General features: G+C 55.6%; 12 protein-coding genes across 12 annotated transcripts; 4 read left to right on the top strand and 8 right to left on the bottom strand.

Moving 5' to 3' along the window:
- Window positions 1–648: 648 nt before the first annotated feature.
- On the bottom strand, window positions 649–4,779 carry E0L32_011905 (uncharacterized protein; the record flags this gene model as incomplete). Its single annotated transcript, XM_031134686.1, has 5 exons — window positions 649–678; window positions 736–1,441; window positions 1,506–4,438; window positions 4,511–4,662; window positions 4,752–4,779. 5 exons carry the CDS (start codon window positions 4,777–4,779, stop codon window positions 649–651), a joined length of 3,849 nt encoding a protein of 1,282 aa, XP_030999705.1.
- A 958-nt stretch (window positions 4,780–5,737) lies between these two features.
- E0L32_011906 (uncharacterized protein) lies at window positions 5,738–7,604 on the bottom strand (the record flags this gene model as incomplete). The annotated part of the gene is made up of 7 exons (XM_031134687.1): window positions 5,738–5,966; window positions 6,032–6,455; window positions 6,519–7,049; window positions 7,125–7,200; window positions 7,279–7,305; window positions 7,411–7,451; window positions 7,580–7,604. 7 exons carry the CDS (start codon window positions 7,602–7,604, stop codon window positions 5,738–5,740), a joined length of 1,353 nt encoding a protein of 450 aa, XP_030999706.1.
- A 1,463-nt stretch (window positions 7,605–9,067) lies between these two features.
- E0L32_011907 (uncharacterized protein) lies at window positions 9,068–10,769 on the top strand (the record flags this gene model as incomplete). Its single annotated transcript, XM_031134688.1, has 2 exons — window positions 9,068–9,251; window positions 9,406–10,769. The coding sequence occupies 2 exons, from the start codon at window positions 9,068–9,070 to the stop codon at window positions 10,767–10,769; spliced, it is 1,548 nt and encodes a 515-aa protein (XP_030999707.1).
- Window positions 10,770–11,349: 580 nt separating this feature from the next.
- On the bottom strand, window positions 11,350–13,426 carry E0L32_011908 (uncharacterized protein; the record flags this gene model as incomplete). Its single annotated transcript, XM_031134689.1, has 2 exons — window positions 11,350–13,011; window positions 13,079–13,426. The coding sequence occupies 2 exons, from the start codon at window positions 13,424–13,426 to the stop codon at window positions 11,350–11,352; spliced, it is 2,010 nt and encodes a 669-aa protein (XP_030999708.1).
- Window positions 13,427–14,096: 670 nt separating this feature from the next.
- On the top strand, window positions 14,097–14,916 carry E0L32_011909 (uncharacterized protein; the record flags this gene model as incomplete). The annotated part of the gene is made up of 2 exons (XM_031134690.1): window positions 14,097–14,369; window positions 14,422–14,916. 2 exons carry the CDS (start codon window positions 14,097–14,099, stop codon window positions 14,914–14,916), a joined length of 768 nt encoding a protein of 255 aa, XP_030999709.1.
- A 356-nt stretch (window positions 14,917–15,272) lies between these two features.
- Window positions 15,273–16,066, bottom strand: E0L32_011910 (uncharacterized protein; the record flags this gene model as incomplete). The annotated part of the gene is made up of 3 exons (XM_031134692.1): window positions 15,273–15,519; window positions 15,596–15,941; window positions 16,018–16,066. 3 exons carry the CDS (start codon window positions 16,064–16,066, stop codon window positions 15,273–15,275), a joined length of 642 nt encoding a protein of 213 aa, XP_030999710.1.
- A 2,067-nt stretch (window positions 16,067–18,133) lies between these two features.
- On the bottom strand, window positions 18,134–18,585 carry E0L32_011911 (uncharacterized protein; the record flags this gene model as incomplete). Its single annotated transcript, XM_031134693.1, has 2 exons — window positions 18,134–18,181; window positions 18,244–18,585. The coding sequence occupies 2 exons, from the start codon at window positions 18,583–18,585 to the stop codon at window positions 18,134–18,136; spliced, it is 390 nt and encodes a 129-aa protein (XP_030999711.1).
- A 796-nt stretch (window positions 18,586–19,381) lies between these two features.
- Window positions 19,382–20,820, bottom strand: E0L32_011912 (uncharacterized protein; the record flags this gene model as incomplete). Its single annotated transcript, XM_031134694.1, has 4 exons — window positions 19,382–20,191; window positions 20,254–20,330; window positions 20,472–20,493; window positions 20,782–20,820. 4 exons carry the CDS (start codon window positions 20,818–20,820, stop codon window positions 19,382–19,384), a joined length of 948 nt encoding a protein of 315 aa, XP_030999712.1.
- Window positions 20,821–23,073: 2,253 nt separating this feature from the next.
- Window positions 23,074–23,496, bottom strand: E0L32_011913 (uncharacterized protein; the record flags this gene model as incomplete). The annotated part of the gene is made up of 3 exons (XM_031134695.1): window positions 23,074–23,099; window positions 23,162–23,371; window positions 23,439–23,496. 3 exons carry the CDS (start codon window positions 23,494–23,496, stop codon window positions 23,074–23,076), a joined length of 294 nt encoding a protein of 97 aa, XP_030999713.1.
- A 291-nt stretch (window positions 23,497–23,787) lies between these two features.
- On the top strand, window positions 23,788–24,702 carry E0L32_011914 (uncharacterized protein; the record flags this gene model as incomplete). Its single annotated transcript, XM_031134696.1, has 3 exons — window positions 23,788–23,930; window positions 24,127–24,310; window positions 24,385–24,702. The coding sequence occupies 3 exons, from the start codon at window positions 23,788–23,790 to the stop codon at window positions 24,700–24,702; spliced, it is 645 nt and encodes a 214-aa protein (XP_030999714.1).
- Window positions 24,703–25,110: 408 nt separating this feature from the next.
- E0L32_011915 (uncharacterized protein) lies at window positions 25,111–25,989 on the bottom strand (the record flags this gene model as incomplete). Its single annotated transcript, XM_031134697.1, has 1 exon — window positions 25,111–25,989. One exon carries the CDS (start codon window positions 25,987–25,989, stop codon window positions 25,111–25,113), a length of 879 nt encoding a protein of 292 aa, XP_030999715.1.
- Window positions 25,990–27,027: 1,038 nt separating this feature from the next.
- On the top strand, window positions 27,028–27,880 carry E0L32_011916 (uncharacterized protein; the record flags this gene model as incomplete). Its single annotated transcript, XM_031134698.1, has 2 exons — window positions 27,028–27,089; window positions 27,169–27,880. The coding sequence occupies 2 exons, from the start codon at window positions 27,028–27,030 to the stop codon at window positions 27,878–27,880; spliced, it is 774 nt and encodes a 257-aa protein (XP_030999716.1).
- Window positions 27,881–27,919: the final 39 nt, after the last annotated feature.

Raw genomic sequence — 27,919 nt, forward strand, 5'->3', positions numbered from 1 at the left:
GGGGGGGCTCGTGTGTCGCGTGTGCTATCCTCTGGCAGTATGCGAATGCGGTTATGTATTCGACACGATTGGTTTGCAAGGGTAGACGGGTAGTCAAAGTCGACAAAATGTCCGAGTTGGGGATGTAGGAGGACAAGAGTCGTCGGGTTATCGAGAACGATAAGGAAAAAAAGTTATGAGGGGCGAACTCTGGGTGCGGGGGTCAGACGATTTGCATTGATTGGTCGGAACTGCCTACCTACTTCCACCAATACTCCGTATGATACAACCACGTCTTGTCATCATAAACTCAGCAGCAAAACAGGATCCCATTATGCATTTACATTATTGTACCTATTCACAGTGGTTGAGAAATTGAAATTGACAACAAAAAAGAAGCAAGACGTCGCTGCGAATGATCAAATTGACAGATGAGATGGTGCTCTGTGCGCATGGAAATCAACAAGCCCCCCCTTCACCCAAGTTTCAAGCAAGTACGAATGAACGAAACGCGAGGCAGTGCAGGATGAGGTGTCTCGTTCCAATAGATGCCAACGTTAGCATAGTATAGAGGACCAAGATGGAACATCAGTTCAAGTGTTCCTGTGCCTTCCACCCGGTGTATTCTATAGCGAAGCTCGCATCGGTCAGGAAGAAGCCGTCGTTGCCTTATGACTGAGAGGCTAGGTAGTTAGCAGCCTATAAAACAGTTAGTCTTCTACTCTGTCAGGCAGATCAAGGTCAGGAATCACGCACTCTCTCCAGATTATAGTCGTACTTCTCCAACGCGCTCAGGGACTCGCTACGCGAGTACCCCATGCTTGTGAGATTCTTGAGTATGGGATCGTCATGCTCGCTTTCCACCGTTGCGGTACGGTCTAGAGCGGGCCGATTTGCAGCAGCAGCAGCAGCAGCAGGAGCGGCGGCGGCGGCGGCGGGATGCTCATCTGCGGGAGCTGCGGCGGTCGTGCCGGGCTCGTCTAGGCTGGCAAAGATGGCATCCCAATCTTGAGCATCAGGCGGAGTGGGAGCCTTCCCGCCGGCGCCAGCAGCGGGGCCAGCAGCTGCGCCGTTCTGCGCCGAGGGAGCCGTGACACTTGCCGTGGACGCACCCAGGTTTCCAAAATCGAAGCCGCTGTCGGTTCCAAACGCGCCGCTCGTGCTCGTCAGGCCAGTGTCCGTCTTGTGGATCCGGCTGGGTGGGGGAGACGAATCGAAGACGGGGTTGAAGTCATCCAAGCCGGACCGCGAGATGTTGGCGAAGTCGTCATCCGCAGAGCCTTCCTTGGCATCTTCAAGGCCCTCAAAGTCGTCATCCAGATCATCGAACGGCGCCTTGGTGGTTTCTGGCTTCTTGGCGGCAGGAGCGTCACTCGCTGCACCGAATGGGTCATGCACGTCCGGATGACTAGCCGGGGCGGTGCTAGCAGCAGTTACTGCTGGAGGAGCAACGGGCTTGTCACTAGATTTTATTGTTAATATCATGAACTATATCGGCTTGAGGGAAAGGGTCGGGAGGCTCTCACCTGGTAGCGGCAGTCTGAGCCCCTGGCCCTTCCGCACTTGGGGCAGGAGTCTCGGCTTCATCGGCAACAGTAGCCTTGGTCAGAGTCGGCGATTCTGCCTTCTTCTCCGCACCCTTTGGCGACGCCGGGGCAAAATCGTCATCGAATCCTCCCTTGTCAGAATCAGAGTCAGACTCGTCATCGCGCTCTAGTTCGGAAATAGGCGGGAATTCAGTATTGAAGGCCGCAAATGGGGGGGCGGCAGGGGCGGCATCCTTGCTGGAGGATGGCTCCTCCGGCTTGCCCCTCGAGCTCTTGAAACTGGCGAATGCCGATTCAAAATCTTGCTTCGCTTTGGCCTGGTCAGCGACAGCAAAAGGATCGCCAACGCTATCAGTGTGAGCGTGGCCAAAGGGGGAAGCCTTAGGCTCGTCCTTGGTCACTGCACTGGCCAACTGAGTCTCTTCGGCGCCGGACGGCTTGGTAGTAGGCTCGTTTGTGGCCGACAGCGATGCGCTCGCGGCGCTCTGCCCGGTCGCGGTTGGCTCCAGCGGCAGTGGGGTATTCTCAATGGGGCCGACCCGGCTACCGGGCGGCGAGACTTGACGAGATGAGGTGAGAGATTCGGATGTATCGGCAAAAGGCAGGAAGCTGGAGCTCATCTGCCGAGAGGCCGGCGGGGGTGGGGGCTGCTCGGCATGCAGAGTAGCTTGACGGCTCACAGTCGGGGTGCCCCCAGTCGCTGGTGTTGCGAAAGAGCCAGCGCTGGCGGTGGATGCTCCAGTGTGCTGTGGCTTAAACGACGCAACAGGCGAGGTACTGCCTTGGCTGGCAGCGGGTGGTGAGGGGCCAAACACATCGTCAAAAGACTTGTCATTGAATGCCTTGGCGGGAGGAGAGGCGAAGGCGCCCATGATATCGGTGCTGCCAGTCCGGCGGAAGAAGGGGTTGTTCCCACTGCTGGCGGACAACGCAGGGCTAGTCACCGGCGCGGGAGTGTTGCTGGACGAACCAGCACTGACCTGGCGCGAGAGCTCTTCGTTGCTCTTGGTCAGGTCCTCAGCCTCTTGCTTTAGTCTGTCGCGTTCGGCCTCATTGGTCGAGAGTTGCTTCTTGTTGATGGCCACAAGACCTTTCTGCTGACGGGCTTCAGACTTGAGCTTCTCGATCTGGGGTTTGATCTGTGCGATCTCCGCATTGACAGTCCTGATACGCTCTTTGAGATTCGCATTCTCTTGTTGGTCGGCCTGAAGAGCTGCCGAGACCTGGGCGTGCTGGGTCTGGAGGTCCTGGTAAGTCCCATCCAGCGTCATCATCTCAGCCTGGATCTTTCTCGTTTCGCTCCGCGCTGTGTTGAGCTGCTCCTCGAGAACGCGGACATCCTTCGCCTCCTTCTCATACAAAGCCCGGAGCTGCGAAAGGCGCTGCTCGAAGTTCTTCTTCTGTTGTGTTGTCTGATTCAACTCATTCTGGGTCGAGGCGCGCTGTGTCTGGACCTCTTGCATATGTTTAGATAAGGAGCCGATCTGGTTTGACAGATTCGCCAGCTCAGTGGAATCGTTATTGAGGCTCTTGCTGGCATCTCCACCATCGTCTCCCAGCAGGTCATCCTGACCAAACGCTGATTGAGGCGCCGGCTTGGATGCAGCAGGTGCAGAGCCGGTGGAGTCCCCTGTGGCATGCGATGTGAGGGTCCGGCCAAAAGAGGACGAGGGAACGAAGGGTTTAAAGGTCGACGTGGATGGGGACGCCTTGGCAGGTGAGCTTGGGCCACCGGCGAAGGGATCTACGGCGCCGGTCGATCCGCCAGTGGCCATGGCAGTTTGCGCAGGTAGTGTTGGAGACAAGGGCGCGGAGTCGAGCCCAAAGAGGTCGTCCAAGGCGGATTTGGGCTGAGGTGCCGGCACGGGTGGTGGCTGTGCGGGTGGCTCAAACGCGGAAGCTGTGGCCGTAGGGGGCCGCACTTGACTCCGCATGGTCGGGGGGATCAAATTCGGGGGCAGTGAAGCAGGCAGCGGCACGGGACCGTCGCGCTTGTTTCTCTGCTGGCGAATGAGGTACATGGCGACGGCGAACGTGTCTCGGTTCAGCCGGCCTTCGGACTTGAAATCGGCGAGATCCCAAATCTGGGCTAACGCGTCCTCGGGGAGTCCTGACTGGCTCAGGAACGGCACAGCTTCCTCCCCAGAGATGAACCCCTTTTTGGACTTGTCAAGCTCTTCGAAGAGCTGGTCACATCGTGCCTTCTCGGCCGGTGTGACCAGCCATTCTCCCGTGGACTGAGGCCCAAGTGGGGGCCGGCCAAGCGGACTTCCGGTTCGCATCTGCGCCTGCCCGCTCAGCTGCCTGGGGATAGCTGGTACTGGAGGTCCGGTATGGGTCGGGCTTTGCTGCCTTGGTCCCCCGGGAGGGGCCCTTCTTGTCGCCGCCTCATACAACGCGGCGGGAAGAATGTTGGGGAGGGCGCGCAGAGTACCGGTCTTCATAGAAGTCAACAAATGCATGGCGATGACAAACTCGGTCATGACAAGACCCCCACGCTGCTCCGTATCTGCAAGCTGCCAGATGCGTCCCAGAATCTCGTTGGGCAGCCCTGACTTCTCAAAGATTGACTTGGCCTGATCTCCTGGAAGCAGGTTACCCGGGCCGAGAGTCTGTCGCTCAAACAGCCCGTTGTATTGGGCCACCTTTTCCGGAGTCAAGGGCGGGATGCGAATCAACCCGCCAGTGCCTTGCGCCTGTATTGGGCCAGGGGCTCCGGACCCAGTTGTCTGCGCCGATAATGGCGCAGGTGCCGGAGTGAAGCCATCGAATCGTGGTATCGGAGCCGGCTGTAGTGCCAGCTCTGGGGTGGGTTCGCGACCGCCTTGCGCATGGCCGATGAGTCGCAGTACAATTCCAAAGCCCGCAGGGGTGAGGAATCCCCGGTTCTCTTTGTCCGCGATTTGCCAGATCTATGGATAGACACACGATGCCGCGTCAGCACTACCACCAGGTAAAACCTGCGAAGATAGCTGCTTTCTTACCTCGCCTAGAATCCTCGAGTCGAGCCTCGTCTTATCGAAGAACTTGACGGCAATTTCGCCAGTCACCACGCCAACATTGTCCGTGTCAGCTTGGCGGAACAGCTGGCCGTACACGCGCTTCTCGTCGGGGGTCAGGTTCAGGTTCGGCGCGCCTAAGAAACACCACGCGCACTAGTTAGCACACTTCTATAGAATATGATAATGTCCCTGTTTGGTCTGGATGAGAAGGGGATGACCGTACCGGAATCGGCGGCGCTCTCGGAAGCCATGGTCGTCAGTCGAAGCTAGGCAAGCTCGGCAACGGCAGCTCCCAAGCTGGCTGAAGCTGTCTCCGTCGCGGTGCAGGGCGCAGGGTGCGGTGCTTGATGTGCGTCAAGATCGTCGCCAAAGAGGGGAGTAGATACCGCTCCGACGACAAGTGCCGAAGGTTGTGAATGGACGGTGGCAGGGAGGACAATATGTCTGTAGCGAAGTAGTAGATATGCCGTCGCCGTCGCTACCTCCACAAAATGGGGGATGGCTGGGTTTGGAACGACGAACCCCTGTAGTTAGCCTCTTTTGGGCTTAACCATAATTTGGGGGAGTTTTCGCCCGCCAAGAAAATCCGAGCTTCCGGCCGAGCAACAGTATCAATCATGATCAATTATTACATGCTGTGATACTGACATCGAATTCATCTGTGCTATGAGTTAGAAATTTGTCGACTTCTTTCTCAAACCAGGCCAGAAATCAATGTACAAACTACGCGCAGAAAAGTCCCCCGAAAAGTCAGTCCCACCACCCGGCTCAAACTGACTGGCTTCAAACTTGGAGGCAACATTGAAGCTTGAGTTCGAAATTATCATTCGCACGAATCCCGCAGCATTGGCCAATACAAATGGCTACAGGTGAGGTCTGGAACGGTATGCATACTGCCAAGCTCAGAAAGCTCTATTAAGGGGTGCTTAATCGAATACAACAAGTGACATCGTTGCAATTTGGTATTGTCATGAATTAAAAGTCGACTATCTTCATCCCGCCGCCGTCGAAAAGGGAATGTGTCCCGCGCTGTCTGTCTCTAAGATGATGCAAGCTATCCGACTTCGCCAAGAGAACATTGAAATCTTGACCCGAGCCTATGGACAGGATCCCTCAAAGTGACTGGTGAAATGTGCCAACACAAGCACGTACAAGACTGCCGCTTCGCATAGGAATTGGAGAACACGCATCGTTGGTTCAGAGTTCACCCTAGTACTCAGCCTCGAGGCCATCGTCGCCCTCCAGCGAGTCGGTAGCGACCTCCTCGTAATCGCGCTCCAAAGCAGCAAGATCCTCGCGAGCCTCCGAGAACTCGCCCTCCTCCATACCCTCGCCGACGTACCAGTGGACGAAGGCACGCTTCGAGTACATGAGATCGAACTTGGAGGAAAGGGCGGACCAGGCCTCGGCAATGGCGGTGGTGTTGGAGAGCATGCACCTGTATCAAAATTAGAGAACTGCTGCCTTATGCGGGCAAGGGACACAATCAAGGAGGAAACATACACTGCGCGGTTGACCTTGGCCAGGTCTCCGTTGGGAACGTTCTCGGGGGGCTGGAAGCAGATACCCAGCTTGAAGCCAGTAGGGCACCAGTCAACGAACTGAATGGTGCGCTTGGTCTTGAGGGTTGCAACAGCAGCATGGGCGTCCTTGGGGACGACGTCGCCACGGTACAGCAAGCAGGTGGCCATGTACTTTCCGTGTCGGGGGTCACACTTGACCATCTGGTTGTTAGGCTCGAAGCAGGACATGGTGATCTCCTGGACAGAGTTGACCTCGTGCGCAGCCTTGGCTGCCGAGATGACCGGCGAGTAGGCGACGAGAGGGAAGTGGATGCGAGGGTAGGGAACCAGGTTCGTCTGGAACTCGTTCAGATCGACGTTGAGAGATCCATCGAATCGCAGGGAGGCGGTGATGGAGGAGACAACTAAGCACACCAAAGTCAGCAAAATGCCCGTCCAGTGTCAAGATCCATCAGAAGTAGACTCACCCTGGGCAATCAGGCGGTTCAGGTTCTCGTAGTTGGGACGCTCGAGGCCAAGGTTGCGGCGGCAGATGTCATAAATGGCATCGTTGTCGACCATGAAAGAGCAGTCGGCGTGCTCAAGGGTGGTGTGGGTCGTCAGGATCGAGTTGTAAGGCTCGACGACGGAGGTCGCGGTCTGAGGGGCCGGGTAGATGCAGAACTCGAGCTTGCTCTTCTTGCCGTAGTCGACGGAAAGGCGCTCCATCAGGAGAGCACCAAAACCGGAACCGGTACCGCCACCAAAGGAGTGGAAGACGAGGAAGCCCTGCAGGCCGGCACAGCTGTCGGCGACACGGCGAACCTTGTCCAGGACCTGGTCAATCAGCTCCTTACCGACTGTGTAGTGGCCACGAGCATAGTTGTTGGATGCATCCTCCTTGCCAGTGATCATCTGCTCGGGGTGGAAAAGGCTCCGGTAGGCTCCGGTGCGGACCTCGTCGACAACGTTGGGCTCGAGATCGCAGTAGATGGTTCGCGGGACGTACTTGCCGTTGCCTGCCAGAATCAAGGACGGTCAGTTTTGTGTGTTCCCAGTAGTAGCCAAGGCAGAGGCGGTTGTTCAAGACGCACCAGTCTCGGTGAAGAAAGTGCTGAAGCCGTGGTCGGGCTCGGCGGCCTTGCGCTCCTCGGTAAGGTAACCATCGGGCTAGAGTCGAGAGGAAAACGCGTGAGTAAAGACTTCATTTCTGGCAAGAGGAAAGAATATTGTCCTGGATTTGCTTACCTGGATGCCATGCTCGAGGCAATACAGCTACAAAATTGGTTTGTCAGCTTCGTACAGAGCATTTGCCACCATCGTCTCCCCGAGGACGGCAAGGTGGCAGAGCTGATTGTGTCGAGTGGTAGAATGGCTCACCTCCCAGCAGGAGTTGGCAATCTGGCAACCGGCCTGACCGACTGTGGTGGTGAGAAAGTCAGCATATGATGTTGCAGAAGGGCAGGGTGGCAGAGGCAGGTTGGCAGCAAAGTCATGATGCGGTGAGAGACGCGACTGGGGGGCGAAGACCGAGGGACAGGGTACTAACCGTTGATGCTGATGATCTCACGCATGGTGGGCGTCTAGCAAAAGGCTGTGATGTTTTTGGCTGATGTGTTTTGTAGTGATACCTGAAGGGACCAAAGACAGCCTTCTTTTTGGGAGCAACCAAGAACCGGAAAGACGGGATTTGCGATCAAGGGTTGAAGTTGTGAGAAAATTGGCTGAGGCCTGAAGATGCAGGTGTAGTGGGGGGAAATTGGCGAGCAAGGGGGGGGTTGTTCAAAAAGGGTCCCTGGCCTGTCTCTCTGGCGGTGCACGTACCACCAAGTCGCCTCTTTTTTGGCCGTCGACCAAGCTCTTTTGTTGACTTTTGAGTGGTTGCCCGAAGCAGGAAGGCGCGTCGCAATTTGGCGTGTTTACTTTTCACTAATCAGCACAAGAAGAAGGGGCCCCATCACTCCTGCGCTGCAATATGAAGTCACTCCAATCAATTTATTGAGCTAAGCAGTAAGGCTGGACACGCGCCCTGGAGCGTCGCTGTCAGTCTGCAATTAAAGTGAAGCCTGCATTGCAGCCGTCACCTTCTTCGTATCCCAGGACCTGGTGCTAACGAGATTCCTTGTGGCGAACACCAAGAAATACACTTTAGTCAGGTGGCAGTCCCAGACGGGACCATCTGGATCATTTTGCTTGACTCGCCAATCAATGTCACCATTGGCCTATCAGAAGAAGACCTCAAATACGGCAGCTCGTACGTCAGGACTCGGGAGGAAAGGTACTCTCCGGCAGGAGAGTTCATTCAGCTCTACAAAGTACAAATACCTACGCACTTGTGAGATTTCACCTCGCTTATTACCCCGGCATGCCATTGTTCCCATGTCAGGCCCAAGTGAAGAGCCCCATCTCAATTTCAGGGCCTGCAATTACTACCCGCCGGTACCGCCTTGGGGCGTAGTCTGGGGACCTTGGGACCAGAAAACAAGTGCAACAACAGGCAGAAGATCACGGGTATGGACTGGTAGGTTCCTGGTACGAAGTAGGAGGAATCGATGCAGTTCGTAACAATACCTACCTTAGGTACCTACAATTCCATTGTGTGATGCATTCCTAAAAGCTCTGTACCCGAGTTGGGGTCGCAGGCAGTGTTACTACGCGCAAGCCACAACCAGCCAAGCCACGTGGCGCACAGTACCAGGCGATGGAGTGTGTGTGCTCATCCTCTTGTCTGCGTCAGGGCGCTGGCCTCAGGCGTCGCGATGTCAGAGTGAGACTGCTGACCATCATCATCAAATCCATGATATTGAAAAGCGGAGAATTCATCCGATGCTTGTCTTACACAGCAGAGTAGAGAACCTGCGCGGAAACACCAAGTCAAGACCGTGATTCAGCTTCGCCATTGCCCCGCTCACAATGGCCTGAAAGCATAATCTGAGAGCAACATCGTCGACTCCATCATTGCGCGGGACTTGCGGATAGCGGGATGCTATAGTATCGCCTTACGTATAATTCGGATTGCCCCAGACAGCTCGCCGACATGGAAGGCACACCGGGCACGGGTCGCCCATCAGCAGACATGGAGTCTCAGGATGGACAGTCCAGAGATGTATCGACCTATCCCTCAAACAAAATACCACAGATACTTCCACATGAAAGAGTATTTCCCATTCAGATCGGGTCAGAACTGTTCAAACTCTCTGGCGCCTCGATATCTTCGGATGGTATGTGCGATCGTTGCCTTGAGCCCATACTTCCACAGACTCGGGCACTCTCGTAAAAGCACCGTTGATTCTCACGAGACTTTCAAATGCCCTCTTCCTCTCCACACCCCTTCCCCCGAGTCCACCTCATCCGGTTGCTGACCAACTCATACAGCGCCCTCTTATTTCTCACAGTACTTCAAATGCCAGATCACACGGGCAGAGGAGAACGGCGAAGACATGGCCAGCGCCATCAAGACGCTGTACATCGACCGCGACCCCTTGACCTTCAAGGACATTTCTCTTCACCTGCAGGGCTACCACGTCACCCCTCGCGACGGGCAGCACTTTGTCCGCCTCTTCGCCGACGCCCAGTTCTACTCGCTGCCCAAGCTCATCTCGCAGCTCTACGAGGAGTCCATCTTCATGTCCATAGGCCACCGCGAGTTCCAGATCCCGCGCGACATCTTCCAGGACCCGGGCAACTCGCCCAACTTCTTCACCCTCGGCTTCGCCATCTTCTTCTCCAACCCGGACGACCTCTTCCCGGGCCTCGACCGCTCGGGCCTCATCCGGCCGCCGTCCATCGTCCCGCCGTCCATCCCCCACCGCAGCGCCGAGACCTTTGCCGAGATCATCCACCTCCTCCGCGGCTACCCCGTCAACATCCGCGACGACGCCCACCGCCAGTCCCTCCTCCGCGACTGCCGCTACTACAACATCAAGGGCCTCGAGCAGCGCCTGATCCCCCACTCCATCTCGTACAACCAGGCCCGCCGGCGCGACGAGATCGCCCTGCGGCTCGAGGACATCCTCAAGTCCGGCATCACCGTCGTGCCCGAGCCCGCCCCGGCGGACCCCCTGGCCGGCTGGGTCAACTACGCCCGCCCCTACGTCGACGACCGGCCCGCCGAGCTCGTCCTCGAGATCGGCGGCGAGGCGACAAAGGTCCACCTCGCGAGCATGCGCGCCGAGTTCTTCCGCGACGCCAAGGCCCGCATCTCGCGCCTCTTCGAGGTCGTCGCCACCAAGCTCAACCTGCCGCCCACGACGCAGCCCCTCGGCCTCCTCATGGCCAAGGGCGGCGCCTCGAGCGAGCCCCCGACGCCCGGGAACACGCCCCTGAGCGAGGACCTCGTGCGCATCATGCTCGAGCCCGAGACGGCCATCACGCTCGACGGCAGGCCCTTCGCGCCGCCCGAGGTCCTCGTCTCGGACGAGTCGGCCACCGCCGCCGCCGCCGCCTCAGCCGCCACCGCCGCGCCGCTGTCCGCGCCCTCGAGCGCGGGTGGGCTCGACTCTCCCGCTTCCGCAGCCGGCAGCGCCGTCTTCAATCCGCGCAAGCGCCGGCGCGTCGATGCCGGTCTGCTCGGCCAGGGCGCCGAGGAGTGGGTCGTGCGGAAGGGCCAGTGGCGGCTCCGCATACAGTCTTCCAGGCACGGCAAGAGCGCCGTCGAGTGTGTCCTCGTGGCTGTCAAGCTGGATGCCATGAGCTCTGAGCACGCGAGGAATGCTCAGCGCGGGTTCCTGAACTCATGAGCTGCACTCCTGCCAAATGCCAGGTAACATGAACGGTCTGGCTCGGTTGTCCTCTTTTCAAGAAGCAATGCATTTGTTAGCTGTGGTGTTGGGAGTTGTTGTATAATCTGTATGTACAAGTAGTCTCGAGCAGACGGGAGCCATGTCATCCAGTTGCATATAGTACAATGAGGGATGTAGCCGTGTTTATAGTAGCAGTTTAGTCGTCATACGAGTGATCCCTGAGCAGGCCACCCGCGAGATTCTGTTTGCGATTGCAAATTCCCAGTGTCCGAATGCTCCTCAATTAACAAGCAGCAGTACTATCCTACTTGTACAATACTCTAGAAATCCAGCGCGAAAGGTCCCCGACAAATCATTAGACCGTGAACAAAAACACAAGATCGCCAGAACGCCTGCCCGCTGGTTGTTTCCCCTTCGCACACAAAGTCCAAACACCCAAGCAATGCATAGCCAGTCCTGGTCGTCGTACATGAGCCGTTTTGTTCGTTCTGAAAGAAAGTATGAACACGAAAAAAAATCGTGGTGGGAGAGACAGACACAGCATCTCCAACACCACGGCCACCGCCCTACTTCCTCACTACCGCACCTTTCGAACACTAGCCGCACGGCCAACAGGGGCGCTGACATCCCTCCGCTCCTTGGCATCGGCCATTGGCTTCCTCGGCGTAATGGCGCCGCCCTGGGCACTCCTCGCGCGGCCCCTCCGCTCACGGATCTGGGCTAGAGCCTGCTCCCGCGTCATGGTCGGCGTGAGCGCCGGGTTGTTGATGTCAAAGTACGGACCACTATGCTGCGGAGTCTTTGCGCCGTTCGGTGTCCTCTGTGCAGCCATCAGGCGCTGAGCCATACTCGGATCCGTCGTCTCTTCCCGCAGAGGCACTTTTGTCGTTGTTGTGTAGAAAGACGCCACCGTGTGCGGTCGCATTTCTGGTTCCTCGTTCACCTCGTCAACGTCAACGGCAGGCTGCTCGTTTGGTACTGGCCGGGGCGTGGAGTCATCAGGGCGGTCTTGGGGGATGATTGGAGTTGTGTTGCCGGTCTGTTCCACTTCAAACTCTTCCGAGCCCATTGTGTCGTCGCCAGAGTCAGGTTTTGGCCCAGGCGTAGTTGGGATGTTGAAGGTCATCGGGGCCTGACCTTCCTCGTGTGGAGCTTCCAAGAGGGAGAGGAGAGAAGTGCGCTGTTGTGCTAGGAGCGCGAAGGAGGGAGGGTCAACAGATGGGGTACGAGCATAAAACGGCGGGTTTGAATGCGCCTCGACGGGTGTTGGAGGTTCTGTGGCCACCTCATCTGCCACCACTGTCTCCTCAGGTACCTCCGGTCGCTCCGCTTCCTCGGGCTGTTCCGGCGTCTCTGTCTCCTCTTTGACGGGCACAGATGCCACCTCCATGGCCTCGGCAACCTCTTGTGAGACTGTACGGAAGACTCCCTCCTCCGGGACAAAGATGGTACTCCGTCTGGGCTCGTTACGTGGTTTCTCCAGCTTCAGCCTCTTTGGTGATTTCTTTGCGGGCATCATAGTCATCGATGCAGAAGATGCAATTGTTTCGCTGACCATCATGGTCTCTCCCGTGTTCTGAAAAGTCAGAAGGCCGATTCGCTCATGAGCACCAGTCTCCATTGTGCTCGCACGAGGGCGTTTCTTCATGCAAGAACATGCCCTCAAGTGGCATTCTGCTTCAAGATACTCAACGTGATCGGCTGCTCGGTCAGCACGCTGCTTCTCCCATTGCCACAGACGAGTGAGCTCTTCGATCTCAGCCTCGCTGGCAGCGGAAGATTTGATATCCGCAGTGGAGAAGGACGAGACCCGAGGTCTCTTCTTGGGGGATGCGAATTCGTCGTGCTCTTCTGTAGAGTCACTTGCTTTTGGCAATGGCAATTTGCCCTCGGCGGCGATCTTAGCGACGTCATCTTCCGACTTGGCCAGCGACTTGAAGGCATCTCGCTCCTGCTCCAGGACCTTGATGCGCTCGTGCGCCTGTTCAAGCTGCTCCTGGCAGCCTACAAGACCGTACCTAGCGGTGAAGGCTTCCTGTTCACGTGCTTGGCTGCGCTCTTTCTCCCGCTCAAGGCTCTCCTCTGCAGACTTTTGCGCCTGTCGGGCCGACTTGAGTTCCTCCTGTAGTTTGACGATGACGCTCTGTGACTTGAACGTCTCCTTTCGCGCTCGTCGGATTTCCTTCTCCCATAATGCCTGAGTATGGGCATAGGTCTCCTTTGCGCGACCATAGTTCTCCTAGAGTCAAATAGGGGTCAGCATCTGACTTAGATGACAGGACTCGACACACGCGAGCTGCACATACCATTACAGTCTCCAGTCTCTCCCCAACTTTCCTCTCTCGGTCCTTGCCCTCCTCGACCTGTTTTCGTAATGATCGTGCCTCGTCGCGGTATCGGCGCATCTCGGCCTCGGCTTCTTCTCGTCCCAGCATGGCGCGCTTGAGAGCGGCGTCGGCCGTCTTGCGCTCGAGCTGTTTCGACTGCATGGCCAACGTGTTAAACTGGTTGATCTTGTCGGACACCGAGCTGTCTCGGGAGTGGCCCCCGCCGGCGTGGAAGGACGAGAAGATATCGCGCTGCTGATTGACGCGCTCGGGGCTGATGGGCTGCAGCGGAACGGGTGAGCAGGCCCGACTCGAATCGGGCTCCATGGTTGAAACTCAGCAAAATAGCGGGTGCTGGAAAAGCGAAGGCGCTGCGTAGGCAATGTTATATCTCTTGTTATCGAAGATCACCAAGCATCGAGAGGCGGCTCGAGTGACGGTTGCAAGCTGATAGCGCTACGGCCTAGATGCAATCAAGAGGTATGTTGGAAGGCATGGAGTCGAAAAGCGTGTTTACTTTGTGAACGCCTGTCTTTGACTGGATGCGACCGTTTTGGGTGGGGTTGCCTGGGAGACGCGACTTGGCTTGGACGATTTTGGAGAGCTTGTGGCGTCCTAAATTCACCAGCGCCCCACCCACTTGCACTAATTCAATGTGCCAAAGTCGGTGTGCCGTACTGGCATTACAGTGGAGCTGTTCGCTGAACAATGTGGAGTAAACCCGCCAGAGCAGCCCACTGGAGCTTCCAAAAGAGGTCTCGGAGCGTCAATGACATCCGTCATCCATGCCACTGTCATCCAATCCCGTCCCACCCAATTCAGACGGGCCCTGCATATCCGGCAGGGCTGCATCCAGACTGGATATCTGTCAAGTTTCTGTTTCATGGTCTAGGTCTGCTTTCTCTCCTTGTTTGTTAAGAAGACGTACTCGCCTCTTGATGTAGGTAACTGGACAGTCCTTGAACTCTTGCGATATCGAGCCAGACACGACTAGAAAATGGCGAACTCAGATGCCGAAGTGCGGCAAAGGAAGCCGCAGGCGTCCTCGGGCAAGGAGGATGGATCGAAGCAGGGCAAGAGCAGGAGTTCAAAATCAAAGATCGACGACGAAGATGTCTACAGCCCGTGGGTTGATATTGCCCGTGTGCTGACGTTCTTCTTCGTCGCATCCTGTGCCCTGAGCTACCTGATCTCCGGCGGCGAGTCGTGGTTCTGGGGAATGCAGAACCCGCCAAACTACCTTCAGAAATCTTGGTGGGAGAACTATTTTGTACGTACCATCTGTCCCATCTCTACCGAAAGAGTAGCTAACACATTCGAAGCGTGGTCCCATTCAGATGACCCCGGAGGAGCTGGCCGCCTTCGACGGCAAGGACGAGTCCAAACCGATCTACCTCTCGATCAACGGCACCATCTACGACGTCTCTGCCAATCGCCGCGTCTACGGACCGGGCGGCTCCTACAACATCTTTGCCGGTGTCGACGCTTCTCGCGGGTTCGTGACGGGCTGCTTTAAAGAGGACCGCAACGGCGACATGCGCGGCGTGGAGGAGATGTTTCTCCCGCTCGACGACTACGAGGTCGACAAGCACTATACTGCCGACCAGCTTCGCCAGATGCGTGCCGAGGAGCTCGCCGCCGCCAAGGAGAAGGTGCACGATGCGCTCAAGCACTGGGTCGACTTCTTCGCCAAGAGTAAGAAGTATCACAAGGTCGGCACGCTGAAGAGGGAGCCTGGGTGGCAGGGCAAGAGAAAGAAGCTTTGCGAGCAGGCAGGACAAGGCCGGACGCCGAGAAAGCTTCCCGGCGCAGAATAAGGGTTTTCTCCTTCCCCATCATAGATCAGCCAGCGCCTCTTTGTCAGGTACCTGGCCTGTAATATACTCTTAGCACATGCATGCGTGTACCACATCGTGTCGGGTTCAACGTCGAATCTCAGTTACAAGAAGCAATTTACCGAACCAAAAAAGAATACTCAATTGTCAATGCAGAAAATGTATCTAACAACCCGCCCCAGGAGGTCCTTCGAAAGTCATAAACTCCCCACTCCAGTCCGCTGGATCTTTTGTATCCAAGGAGATTCAACAGACAGGCCCCATATATTAAAGTCTTGACGCTTCTTCGCTTCCCCGGGTACCGGGACCCCGGCACCCTGCCGTTGACTCCGTCCTGCTTACAACAGGAGAGCAGAGGCGGCGAAACCGAGGAGGGAAAGTGCACCGGGCACAGTGAGCATCGAGCCAGCACTGGTGCCAGTCTGGGCACCGCCGTTGGCGCCATTGCCGCCGTTGCCGTTGGTGGTGCCCGTGGTGCCGCCGGTGGTACCGCTGCCACCGTTGCCGCTGGGAGCGATGTTGGCCTGGGCGCCCTGGGCGAGCTTCTTGAACTCGTCGAGGCTCCTCGTGGCGTTGGCGGAGGTGCTATAGAGCAAAAATGAGGTTAGCGTACGTGTCCTGGGAAAACCTAGGCACTAGATGTGTGTGCATATCGACTTACTTCTCGTTGATGACCATGACCATACCGTTCTGGCAGTGCTTGGCCTGTGCGCAGTACGCCCAGACGGGCTTGGTGTCGTTGATCATGATCGTGTAGGTCGGGATCATGCCCATCGACTGGCTGGCAGCGGCGGGGATGTAGCCCGAGTGGAAGCCGGTGGCGTTGGCGTTCATGCCGATGGGCATGCAGGGCTGGTCAAAGGTGGACTGTGTGACAGTGTGGTTGCCGCCCATGAACTGGAACTGGACCATCTCGCCGGCGTTGACCTTGATGTTGTTGGGGGAGAAAGTGAGAGAGCCGTTGCGGCCGACCTGGACAACGGTGACCTTGGTGCCTTGTCCTTGAGCTGTAAGACAATCTGTCAGTATCCTCCTGCCAAATGCCGATGCCATTCCCCTGTTGCTAATCCATGAGCCACGTACCGGAGACGAGACCCAGAAGGGCGGTCAGAGCGAGAGTAGAGAACTGCATTTTGAAAAGAGTAGAAGCTTTTTAAGTTCGGTAAACCTTTCGAATCGAAATAGTCCAAAGTAGACGAGTGACAGATAACTTGTTTTCCGATAATTGAAGCGACTGGCGCTGAACAGTGTAGGACTAGCCTTTTAGAAGAGAATGAGAACGATTCGAAAGAAAGAGAAGTCAAAGAAAACAAGAGAGACTGCTTGAGACGGGTATCTGCACTGGAAAATCAAGAGAAAGGGAAAAGCAGAACCAAGGCCAGCTTGAGGGAGAACGGCATGAATATAAAGAGCAGGACCCGATCGGAAGAATGAAGGATCACCCCGTGCTGCAACCACCCACACCCATGTTGTATGTCAGAAGCTATCGACAGGGGTAGGCCTAGGAGGCTCAACTGAGCATCTTGAAACAAGCAACCTGGGGACGTTTTGACCATCGCCACGGGCCCTCCCACACTCCTGGGTAATGAATTAACCCCTAGTAAGGACTCTGGCAGGGGATTAAAATTCCAAACTAGTGACGACTCTCAAGGAGATTGAGGCATCTACAAGCGCCGGCAACCTTGGGCCGGACTTTGACATCATGACGCTTGAAAGGCACTGGCCATGGAGAAGTCAACGAGACTGCTCGCAAAACACAACTGTCACGGAGGAGGCCACGGACTCGCGAGGCATGGCGTTCATCGGTTGCAAGAACGCTGCTCTCAGACTGCCGCGTAGCCGATGGTAACAATGTGAAGGCAACCCGGATGAGGCGGCATCTTGGGCCAGTCTCGAAGTCGCATGAGCCTACCTGGACGTTGACAGACTGAAGCCGACGATGCGCCCGATCAGTCCAGAGCCCAGTCCAAGACGCGAAGTTGTCGAAACATTGACCCCTGGGAGTCCCTGGAACCTGACGAAGTCTCCCTCACCGCGCGCTCTCTTGGGCATCAGGCGTCTGGGAGGGATATGCGTAAGCGCTTGCGAGGGCCATCTCCGGAGGCCTGCCAGGCATCGCCGGCAGCGCAGTAAAGCCAATGTGTCTGGACGATACCGGGGTCAGCCCCCTCGGGGGACTTGGGAGCCGAGATTGAAGTTCTCGACTGCGTCCAAGGCTTGTGGCGGGCGCAATAAGTGGTGAGGGGGAGGTTCTAGGGGGCAAGTGGCGCTCTGGCAGGGGTCCAAATTCACGGGGCACGGATCGCGTCTCATGCTCAAACACCTCTCAAACCCCAAGACGTCGCACCTTTCTGGCCTCGGCTATCTGGCAGCGTAATGGCCCGCAAATGCTATGCTTATCCAATAAGCTTTTCTACTCTGATCTAGCCATGGTCTTTATTCAAATGCAGAGAAGAATCGACTAGAGGGAGGCTGGAGCCATCTGCCAATCACATAACGATAGCATACTCAACAGCCTTGAATTCTTCATACGCTCCACTCAAAACTTCGGTATGTGATTTGAATCTGCGTTTGATGCCTATGCCTCCGGTACTTGACAAACACGCAACAGCCCAAATTGTTCATCTGCGTCGCGCATTGCGACCAACGACGGCTCACTTCTTAATTCTGCCTCTCCGGCAGCGATGTCTAAATAACTTAACCCAACCTCACACCTCACGACTTCCCATAATGAGGATTGAGGACGGGACTGCCCAATGCCGAGCTCACGCTTTGAAGAAAAGAAGAGACACAGATAGACCGGCCAAGGATTTCGTCAGATGCCATGTAGGCGGGCATACCCGTAAACACCTGAGGTCTAGGATCATCGTCGGGGATCGGTACGATCTTTTCTTGGCGTTTCTATTCCTCGCGGGGAAGGTAGAAAGTTTCACCAAGCTTCACGAGCCCCTGGCACCTGGCACCTGGCATCTGGTGCTCGGGTGGCCGGTCTGCAGTCCCTGAGAAAAGCCTGCCATCTGGTCCTTGCGGCCCATGATCGTCGACGTCCAGCGTGCGCCAGCATCTGAAATATCAGCAATGGCACCAGCTCTGCAATGCTATGGCTTGACAGTCCTCTGAAGCCGCGTGAGCGTCGAGCGAATGCCATAAGCAAAAGATGCTGAGATCTCGCAAAGATCTCAAGCCGCATGACGTCGTTTCACAGATCAAGCAAAAGCTGCGGCGCAACCTTCTCAAGGTCCTCAACCTGATTCAACTTGTCAGCATACGTCTTCGCCCTTCATCTGATCACCCAGCAACGAAGCGTACCTCCAAGAAACCCGCCTCTCTCTCCGCCGCCGCCCTGGCAATGGCCTCCCTCACAAAGATGTCCATGTACTTGGCAACCGCGCCGTTGGCATCCTTGGTGATTCGCGTACTCTCGCTCTCAAAGAACTCGTGAAGCAGGCGAGTCAATAGTTCTGCTGGGATGGTCTTTTGCTGGTTCTCTTCCTCCCGCTCGTCCTCGACTTGCTCGACCTCAGCACCGTGGGAAGGTGATGATTCTGCCCGCTCGGCCGCTCTCGGTCTGCCACGTCCTCTGGCCGCGCCGGAACTACCCCGTGAGGATGTGCTGGTGCGTTGCGCCGAGGTTCCTTGCTTAGGTGCCATTGTTATCCACGGGCTAGTTTGTGTGAGACTGGTGCGGGCCTGCCCACGAATGATCTAGATGGCGGGATGCGGAGGCAACTGAGATTTGAAAGAGAATGGAGATGTACTTGCTATCCCGTACAGCCCGTGACAAGAAAAGAGACTTCCTCCAAAAGCGACGAGGAGTCAATGTGATCAGTTGTGTTGTTCAAGTTAAGCCACTTTGTAGGAATTCACGTGCCGTCCACACGCGTTCCATGTAAACGTTAGCGCTTGGGCCCCACACATAGATACATGCCCACGGAAGTGCACAGGTAGCAACCACCAAGCAAACATCGCGTCTCCTCTGGGCTGTAGGTAGAACAGTAAATGGGTGCAGTATCACGCAGTTGGTGGGCCTCGGACAGCAATCCTAAGACAGAGGACCTTTTTATCTCACGACCAGGAAGAGAAACTATCGACCAGAGATGTCTATGAAGTCGTATGCAATCAAAGGAAAACAGGATTCGGACGGAGCAACAAGTCGACTCCAATGACATGATAGTAAGGAATACACCGGTGGGAATTGCCTGAGACGTATAAATTACAGCGGCCGAGTTCTAATACCAGCCAGGCGCGAAAAGAAGAACGCCATGTTTGCAAGACTCGGACGCAAGCCTGCTGTCACAAGAGCCACATGTGACAACTTCCCGCCCGCACTACCGTCTATCTGCCTTGATCAACCCTTCACTCCCACTGCCAAGCAGCCTCTTTTTTCACCCCATCAAGCACCCTCCCCAACTCGGTTCACGGTTTTGTACAAAGGGGTATTGGTTGTTTAGCCGGAGCCGCCCTTGAAGGCCTTGCCGAACATCAGGACCTGGAGCTGGTCGTAGATGGACAGGACACCAGCACCGGCGACACCACGGAGGATGTTGGCACCGGCACCCTTGAAGAGAGACTTGACACCCTCCTTGGCGACGATCTGGCGGAAGGCATCGACAGAGCTGCTGTACTTGACGGCCTCACCGGAGGTCATCATCATGCGACGACGGATGGTGTCAAGAGGGTAAGAGGCGATACCGGCACCAGTGGTGACGCACCAACCGAGAGCGAAGGAGGCCAGGAAGTTGTTCTCCAGGTTGCCGACGAGGACGACGGGCTTGATCGAGTCGTACAGACCGAAGTAGAGACCACGGTAGACGACGATACCAGCGACGGAGGGACCGAAACCACGGTAAAGACCAGCGATACCGTCGGAAGCAAGGGTCTTGCGGTAGACATCGACGAGGCCGTTGAACTGGCGCTCACCACCCTTCTTGGCGGACTTGGCGTCGTTGGCAAGACGGGTACGGGCGTAGTCGAGAGAGTAGACGAAGAGCAGGGAAGTGGCACCAGCGGCACCACCGGAGGCCAGGTTACCAGCCATCCACTTGGCGTAGCCATCCTTGTCCTTCTTGTAGCCGAACATCTTCTTGAACTTGTCACGGAAGGCGAAGTTCAGGGCCTGGGTAGGGAAGTAACGGATGACGTTGGCAGTGTTGCCACGCCACAGAGCCATGACACCCTCGTCGGCAGTGGTACGGCGGAAGCAGTCCATGATACCGGCATATCGGCGGTCAAGACGGCCAGCCTTGATCATCTCATCCTGTTGCGATTGTCAGCGGTTGACCTCGAGAAATTTGGACCATCTCAACTGTTCACACATACCTGGTTCTGGACGAGAAGCTTGACACGCTCGATAGGGGCAGCGGCGGTCTTCGAGACGGCGGCGGAGACACCACCCACTGTCAATACAGGTTAGTTGGGCATCCTTATGTGACGGTGCTCGATACCGATAATTGACCGACGTGTGCCTCTCTCTTTCCAAGGGGCACAGGCCAAATCAAACAGCATCGACCATTGTCAATGGGCGAATTGAGACATACTCAGGAAGTCGACCAGGAAGGGCTGTGATGAAGAGCTTGTTAGTAAACATTTCCTTTGGCCCAAAGTGAAGGAGAGGTGATGAAAAGGTGAGAGGGAAATGGGTGTGCACGATTTCGGAGATGCCAGATCGCAACAACGCCGATGAGCCATTGAGGCACAAGGCGCGAAGCAGCTGGCAGTGAAAACATGACGCCCAATTGATGTTCTCGCGTGAATGCGATGCCCGCGAAACCGAGCTTGATGCGCGAAACAGATGGATGTGCTTTGCCGAGGTCATGGCGAGGGAATTTCAGGAGATCGCAAACCTACCGGCATGCCCATGATTCTAATCTCGTCCTTGGAAGACATCTTGGCGGCTAGTCAAAGATGAAGGTCTTTGAGAAGATGGAGTGGAGATTAGAGAGAGAAAGGACTATCGTTCCTGTGTGAAAGGAAGGATGGAGGTTGGATGGATGAAGTCGTGAGAAAAATAATTCTACGACCGAATTTATGGGGGGAGGGAAAAAAAATTGCAGCAAGGCGGCCAGGGAAGGGGAGGAGCTTTTGAGCGAATCTTCCCGGCCACGCTAAAAATCCAGAGCACGGACGACAAGGCCGCTAGCTATCTGGGTACCTTGGCTGGCCCGCGGATTAGGTAGTACTCCAGCGTATCCATTGGTATCCTTTTCCCTTTCTACCACCGAAACCCGTGCCAATCCACCACCACTCTGACTTGAGCCAGTCCCACGGCCTCTCCGCCGTTCTGCCACAGCAACGCAACGCAACGGAACAGGAAAAGAGTGGACACACCTGCGCGCCTCAGGCCGCAACCGATGGCAAATTTCCCTAACGTAGGGTCTTACTCCAGCGCCCAGAGATAGGGAGGCTTGCAGGCCGGAGATGGCGCTAATTCCCTCCTCTCTGCCGGTTCGCCCCGATCATTCTGGCCAAGCTGGCCACTCGTGATGCTCCTTTTGCTCGTCTTTTTTTTACGGGCCACACGCAAACACTGGAGCCGTATTTCCCTCAAGGAGAGCAGCACCGTCAATTTGGTTGCATGGGCTCTCAGGTACCTACGTCTGCTTCCCCAGTTTATTTTTTTTTCCTTCCCCGGCCGAGCGAGGAAGCCGCTGTCGCCTACCGAATCCCGCCTTGCCCGATTTCCCCTTGCCTTACCTCGCTTGTGTACAGTGTCCAGCTTTAGATCGTCATAGTGCCTGCAGAGACTAATGTTAACAAGATTTGGTCAAGCGAATCAGGAGGAGCCCAAAAGGATTGTCTGTTGCGATCTATCTGCGCTCTCATGTAGAGGCCAGCGCCGTCTCTTGGGATATCTAGCCGCCTTTGCACTTTCACCCTTGCCATGCGAGCCATGATTCAACACGGGTGAAGAGAATGCTCCCCGGCGTTCCACCAGCCACTGGGTCGCTGCGTTATCTCCACTGCAGCCGCCCCCTTTCGGCAGACCAAGAGCTGACCCATCCGTCTCTTGCTCGGCTGGACTTCTACGCCTAGGCTCTCGGTCGAGCGGTCCCCATAAGAATCCTACTTGTACATGCTAGCAGCAGACTGTGCCGGAATATTTTAGCCAGGTCACCATCTCAATGTCAGGCTTTTCTACCCAATGAAATTGAGTCCTGTTTTCTCTAGTTTCCAAGCATGTCGGGGCGATGCAGACCGAATCCCACGATTGGCTTCCCCAATGAAACGAATGGCTAGAATAGGCATATGTCTTTTGATCTTTAGTACTCTAACTCTGCTCGCTCCGTAATGCCGTCAAGGTGTCTGTCTGGACGTAACTAACCAGGGTCCCACCGGCAAGACTTCGTAATGCAGCCGCATCATTGCCCTTTTCGGGTGCTTACCTAACCCTTCCTCGGATTTCCCAAACTACCCTAGTTTCGTCCATTTACATATCAGACTTTGGTCTGAGTAAGGAACTGCAGTGATGCTAAGCTATTTGGCCATTAAAACATCCCTAAGGCAAAGGTGGCAGTACTCTGCAAGGTCGAAAGCAGGAGTCAATTACGTGGCGGTACTGGCCGTGGGTTTGTAGACGTCCGGTGGAGAGTTCTGCCTTCAAAGCTCAGAAAAGAATCACTCAATCGTAGATGATTACACTAACAGAGCAGACATTCAGGCTTCAACATATATACGGTGATATACGGTGGAGCTCGGTAGCCATCAGAGGCGCAGCTGCAAACAACTCCCCTGCCCTGTATCGCAATGCGAAAGTTGGCAACAGGCCAATGACGGTAAAACCGAGAGTCACAACACAGACGACAAGCAAGACATGGACACAGCCTTCTTTCATTTTTTTGGATTCTGAGGAATGATCCTCGTATGGTTTAGGGCCCAAGCCGTAGAGACATGGGACGTCTATCACTCGGTCCAGCTTGGCAGATTCACCGAGGTGAGTGCAGAGTTGTGAGCCATCATTTTGTTGATGCAAATTGTCATTTTTGTTGGACCTGGAGCACTTCCGGCCCGTACGCTACAACCAGAGATGTGTCCGATCCCAGAGACGTAGCCATATCCGAGTATTCCATGCCGCCCTGCCAAAAACCCTCAACACAACTCCGCATGCATGTGGTATGAAGAATCGTCAAAGTATGAAAGCATTTAGTCAGAGCCGCCAACAGCACGAGCTGCGCAAACACGTTAGCCATCTCCATTGTTTCTCGGATTGAAGGGTGAGGCCCGGACGTACTGTAGATCTTCATCTTGCTGTGTCCGACAATCTGCTTGATCTGGCCCTTCTCCTCCAAGTCCTTCAGGCACCTGCGGGCGAGCGAGCCGTTGATCTTGAGCCTATCGACGAGGGTGGCGACGGTGACCAGGCGGTAGGACTGGACGTCCTTGTAGAGCTTGTCGGAAGTGGCCTTGTCGAGGATGACGGCGTGCTGGGCCTTATCCTTGACTGTAAATCTCGTGGGTTAGTACCGAAATTCGTGCGCTCGACGGGCCGATCGGAGGATTGAGCATACCCTTTCCCTTGGACCACTTCTTCTTCTGCTTCTTTGCTCCAGATGCTGCGGGCGCCATGGTGACTGATTTATGCCGTGATGTTTGATGGCGTTGGTCGTGGTTTGGAATCAGTGGTGGTCAGGGCTGGATCTTTTTTCTTAGGACTTGAGACGCACATCGGCCGCTTAGGTCAAGACCCTAAGGATTTTTCGAAGTGGGGCGGCCTCTGATTGGCCGAGCCGCAATTGAGGACCGAACACCAAAATTCTAACCAACTAAGAATTTCACGTTTGTCGACTACGCCTTTTTCACCAGCCAGCACAATTCCAACAACCACCGTCAACCAAGTCAGTCATCACGGTAGAAATCATGTCTGACAACGGCGAGATTGAGGTCGAGGCCATCTCCGGCTACCAGGTCCTTCCCAAGGATGTCACCAGCGAGCTTGGTACCATCAAGCTGTTCAACCGCTGGTCCTACGACGATGTCGAGATCCGCGACATCTCCCTGACGTAAGGACGCCTTCCCGGTTTTGCTTTCGAAGAGGGGGAAAAAATGTTCAGTTTCGCAATCGGAGGACTATGCTTGCCGGGTTTTTTCTGGGATAGTTGCCTGTCCCGGAATGATGGCCAAGCGGCAGCGATTGGGATGGCCTCGCACATACATATCACTGAACATGGATGCTAACGCCTCTCTCTCTCTCCATAGCGACTACATCCAGATCCGGTCTCCCGTCTACATCCCTCACTCGGCTGGCCGATATGCCCAGAAGCGATTCCGCAAGGCCAACTGCCCCATCATTGAGCGCCTCACCAACTCCCTGATGATGCACGGCCGCAACAACGGAAAGAAGCTGATGGCTGTTCGCATTGTTGCCCATGCCTTCGAGATCGTAAGCCAACAACGAAATTCTCTGGCCATGCACAGCCAGGCACCGAGCAAGGAAAAGCTGACCGAATACTCCAGATCCACCTGATGACCGACCAGAACCCCATCCAGATTGCTGTTGATGCCATTGTCAACTGCGGTCCCCGTGAAGACAGCACCCGTATCGGTTCCGCCGGTACCGTCCGACGACAGGCCGTCGATGTCTCTCCCCTCCGCCGTGTCAACCAGGCCATCGCTCTTCTCACCACCGGTGCCCGCGAGGCCTCTTTCCGCAACGTCAAGTCGATTGCCGAGTGCCTTGCTGAGGAGCTGATCAACGCTGCCAAGGGAAGCAGCAACTCCTACGCGATCAAGAAGAAGGACGAGCTGGAGCGTGTGGCGAAGAGCAACCGGTAAAGGGTTTGGGCGGTGTTGTGGCATTCGATCACGGGTTTGGCGCGAAACCAGGCATATGTTCTCTCTACGGAAGTTGCATTTGCGCGTTCAGGTTTGGCGGATGCGGTTTTCAGGGCACTCTTGTCAATTAGGGCTCTCATTTAAAAAAGGCTAGCTCTACTGGAGAGCAAATCATGAAACATTGACATCAACTTATCACATGCATGGCTTTTGGTGAATGGAGATATCTGTGACAATACAGGTATGATTCCACGCAGGTTGCAATATGGAACTTGGTTAAGTTGTGCCTGAACATCAGGTACGGTGAGTACAATTCTCTGCAGGTAATGAGGAGCAAGCCAATAAGCCTTGCACGATGCTCCTGCGGCATGTCTGGTACACTTTGTCTACGGTTGATTCTCTACACACTCACACCGGGAGTGGCTGCTCAGGTGTAACCTGCAATCGTTTGAACATGCCTACATGCTCTATGCCTTCTTCCCACCAACTGCCCATGCCCTCGTCTACCACGAACCCCATCATCTTCCAGGCCGTCGAAGCCTGTGTTTGCGCATGGGCACACACAAGGCCGTTGAACTTGGGAATATCACTCGCTTTATCAATTCCCAACTGTTCAAATCCCATAGTTGCGACGCTGGGGTTGAAATACGTCGGGTGTTCTCTCATCCACTCTAGTGCAGTGGTCACCAGAAGGCGGCCCAGCTTGTGGCGCCGGTACTCCTTGACAACTGCTAGTCGTCCCAGCTTGACGTACGGCTCCTTGCCGTCGTGGAACGTGGTGCGCCTGTCCTCTACAAAGTTCGGCAGCGCGTCCTCCTCCCCGACCTCGCGCTGCCCGCGCTCCGAATCGGCGGGAACGACCGTGCCGTCCTCGCCCATCGTGCCGATCCTGACAAAGCTGCCGTCCCGCATGGCGTACGCGGCGCCCGGGTCCGGGTGCGGCGGGTGCGGGAACGGCACGATGCGGACGGTGCCCACGGGCTGGCTCCGGGACTCGCTCCGGCGCGGCTTGACCACGTTGCCCGCGGCGTCGCGCTCCTCGGGCTCGACGGTCTGGTTGACGCTGGCGTAGACGACGAAGTGGCAGCACCGCGCGTCGTCCTGGTCGAACTCGGCGTCCGCGGGCACCTTTTGCTCCTCGACAAAGACCCGTTGCCGCACCTCCATGGCGTCGAGGAAGGTGGCTGGGATGGACGGGGGCTGCTCCGACCGCGGCAGCTTTGGGTCGTAGCCGTCGAGGTTGGACGGCTCCAGGAGTGCCACGAAAGGCGTGCCTTGGGAGGCCATCTTGGAAGGCAAGTGTGTGTACGTTTTTCTTTCCCTTTTCCTTTGACGCGGGAGAGCTCAGAGAAGAGGGCGAAAGCCTTGGTCGATGCAGGCAGTAGCAGCGACAGCTTGGATTCTCCGCAGCCAGAGCGCGAGGTCAAATATTGCTGTACCGAATCTCAACAGAGTCGAAGAATAAAGAAAGGAGGGCGGTTTGGAAGTCTTGCTAGCTTAATTCACAGAGTCAAGTTGCCTGGCGTCAAGCGGCTCCTTGATGACAGGAATGCGAAACTCGGGCAGGGATGTCAAATTTGGCAGCCGATGGGGTTGGCGCCGTATGTTTAGCGGAACATTTCCATTTGATCCATCAACATCATACTTTAGTATCAACATATATCAATGATGGATTAATAAAAGAGAGAACAGAAGTAAAACTTCAAAATCTTAGCTTGGTTGTATGTTGGTCTCAGTCAGTCGCTCCAGCAAAACCCCCTTTTCATGTACTGATTGCAATGCTCTCTTCTCACCAATGACAACTTTCACTCTCATTCGGCCAATTCTTACCCACTCTGACCGGTCACACATGTCACTCCCATGTCCTCATGAGAAGCGCAAATCTAGATGACCTGAACTTTTCAAGTGCCGGGTCAGCATAAACTATTCCTGCGACTCAATATACTTGACTTTTTAAACCTGGCTTGGATCAACTCTCAAAGGCTCAGAACAGAACAGCGCTTCCCTGTCCAGAACGCATTCTATGCGTATTACCTCGAATTGCTCACACTTCGCATACCATGTCGGCATGAGCTTCTCACCATCGCCACATTAGCACTTCAAGCAACAACGGTCCTTCTTGTGCGTCTCCGCGTCAGCTCCGTCTTTTAGCGTACCTAAGCTGATAGGAAATGCTCTTGCAGTGGGGTAACCCCGCTGCCGGCCTGTTCTCCGTCATCCGTCCGACATCGTCGAGATCAGCGAGTCTGGTCAGCTTTGTAAGGGTCGCAATTGCCAGACACTGGGATTCATAGAGTCGTTCAGGTCAGCAACGCTAGGATCAACATGGCTGCAGCAGACAACACAGTAGCAGGACGGCTTGCCCTGATTACAGGTGCATCCGGTGGGTAAGTACCAGTGGCCTCCTGGATCGAGTATACTTGATGTGTCTGGTTTGGCTAACCTCACTACGACCCCTCCTCGCAGAATTGGAAGAGCCTGTGCCATTGAACTGTGGGGAGAAGGAGCTTCTCTCGCGCTGACTTATAACCGCAACAAAGCGGCCGTCGATGAGCTCGTGCAGCTACTCACCAAGGATGGCAGCCATGCTGCCCAGAAGATCTCAACTCACCAGGTCGACATGGCTTCTGCCGACGGTTTGACGTCAATGATGGCAAATGTTGAAGAGCAGCATGGCCGGACGCCAGACATTCTCATCCCTAACGCTGGATACGGCAAGCGTATCCCAATGATCAACGACATACCTCTTGACGAGTTCGACTATACCTTGACAGTGAACTTGCGATCAGCTTTTATCCTCGCCAAGGGCTGCATTCCCGGTATGACAGAGAGGAAATGGGGCCGTATTGTCTTCATATCTTCCATTTCCGGGCAGGGTGGGGGGATCAATGGCTGTCACTATGCTGCCAGTAAGGCCGGCATGACTGGGATGATGAAGAATCTGGCGAGGAAACACGCAGCCGATGGGATCACTGTCAACGACGTGGCGCCAGCCATGATTGGCGACACGGGCATGATTCCAGATGCCAAATACGTTGCGGGCACTCCGGGAGACGTGAAGAACATACCTGTTGGCAGATTGGGAACTCCACAAGAGGTCGCGAACGTGGTGATGATGCTATGCAAAACTGGCTATATGACAGGACAGAGCATTCTTCTAAGTGGTGGCTTGCAATGATGTAACTCACATGCTATTCCTCTTTATTTGCAATACACA

Source organism: Thyridium curvatum (assembly GCF_004353045.1).
Source record: "Thyridium curvatum strain D216 chromosome Unknown NODE_124_length_70960_cov_83.235695, whole genome shotgun sequence".
Classification (NCBI taxonomy): Eukaryota; Fungi; Ascomycota; class Sordariomycetes; order Thyridiales; family Thyridiaceae; genus Thyridium; species Thyridium curvatum.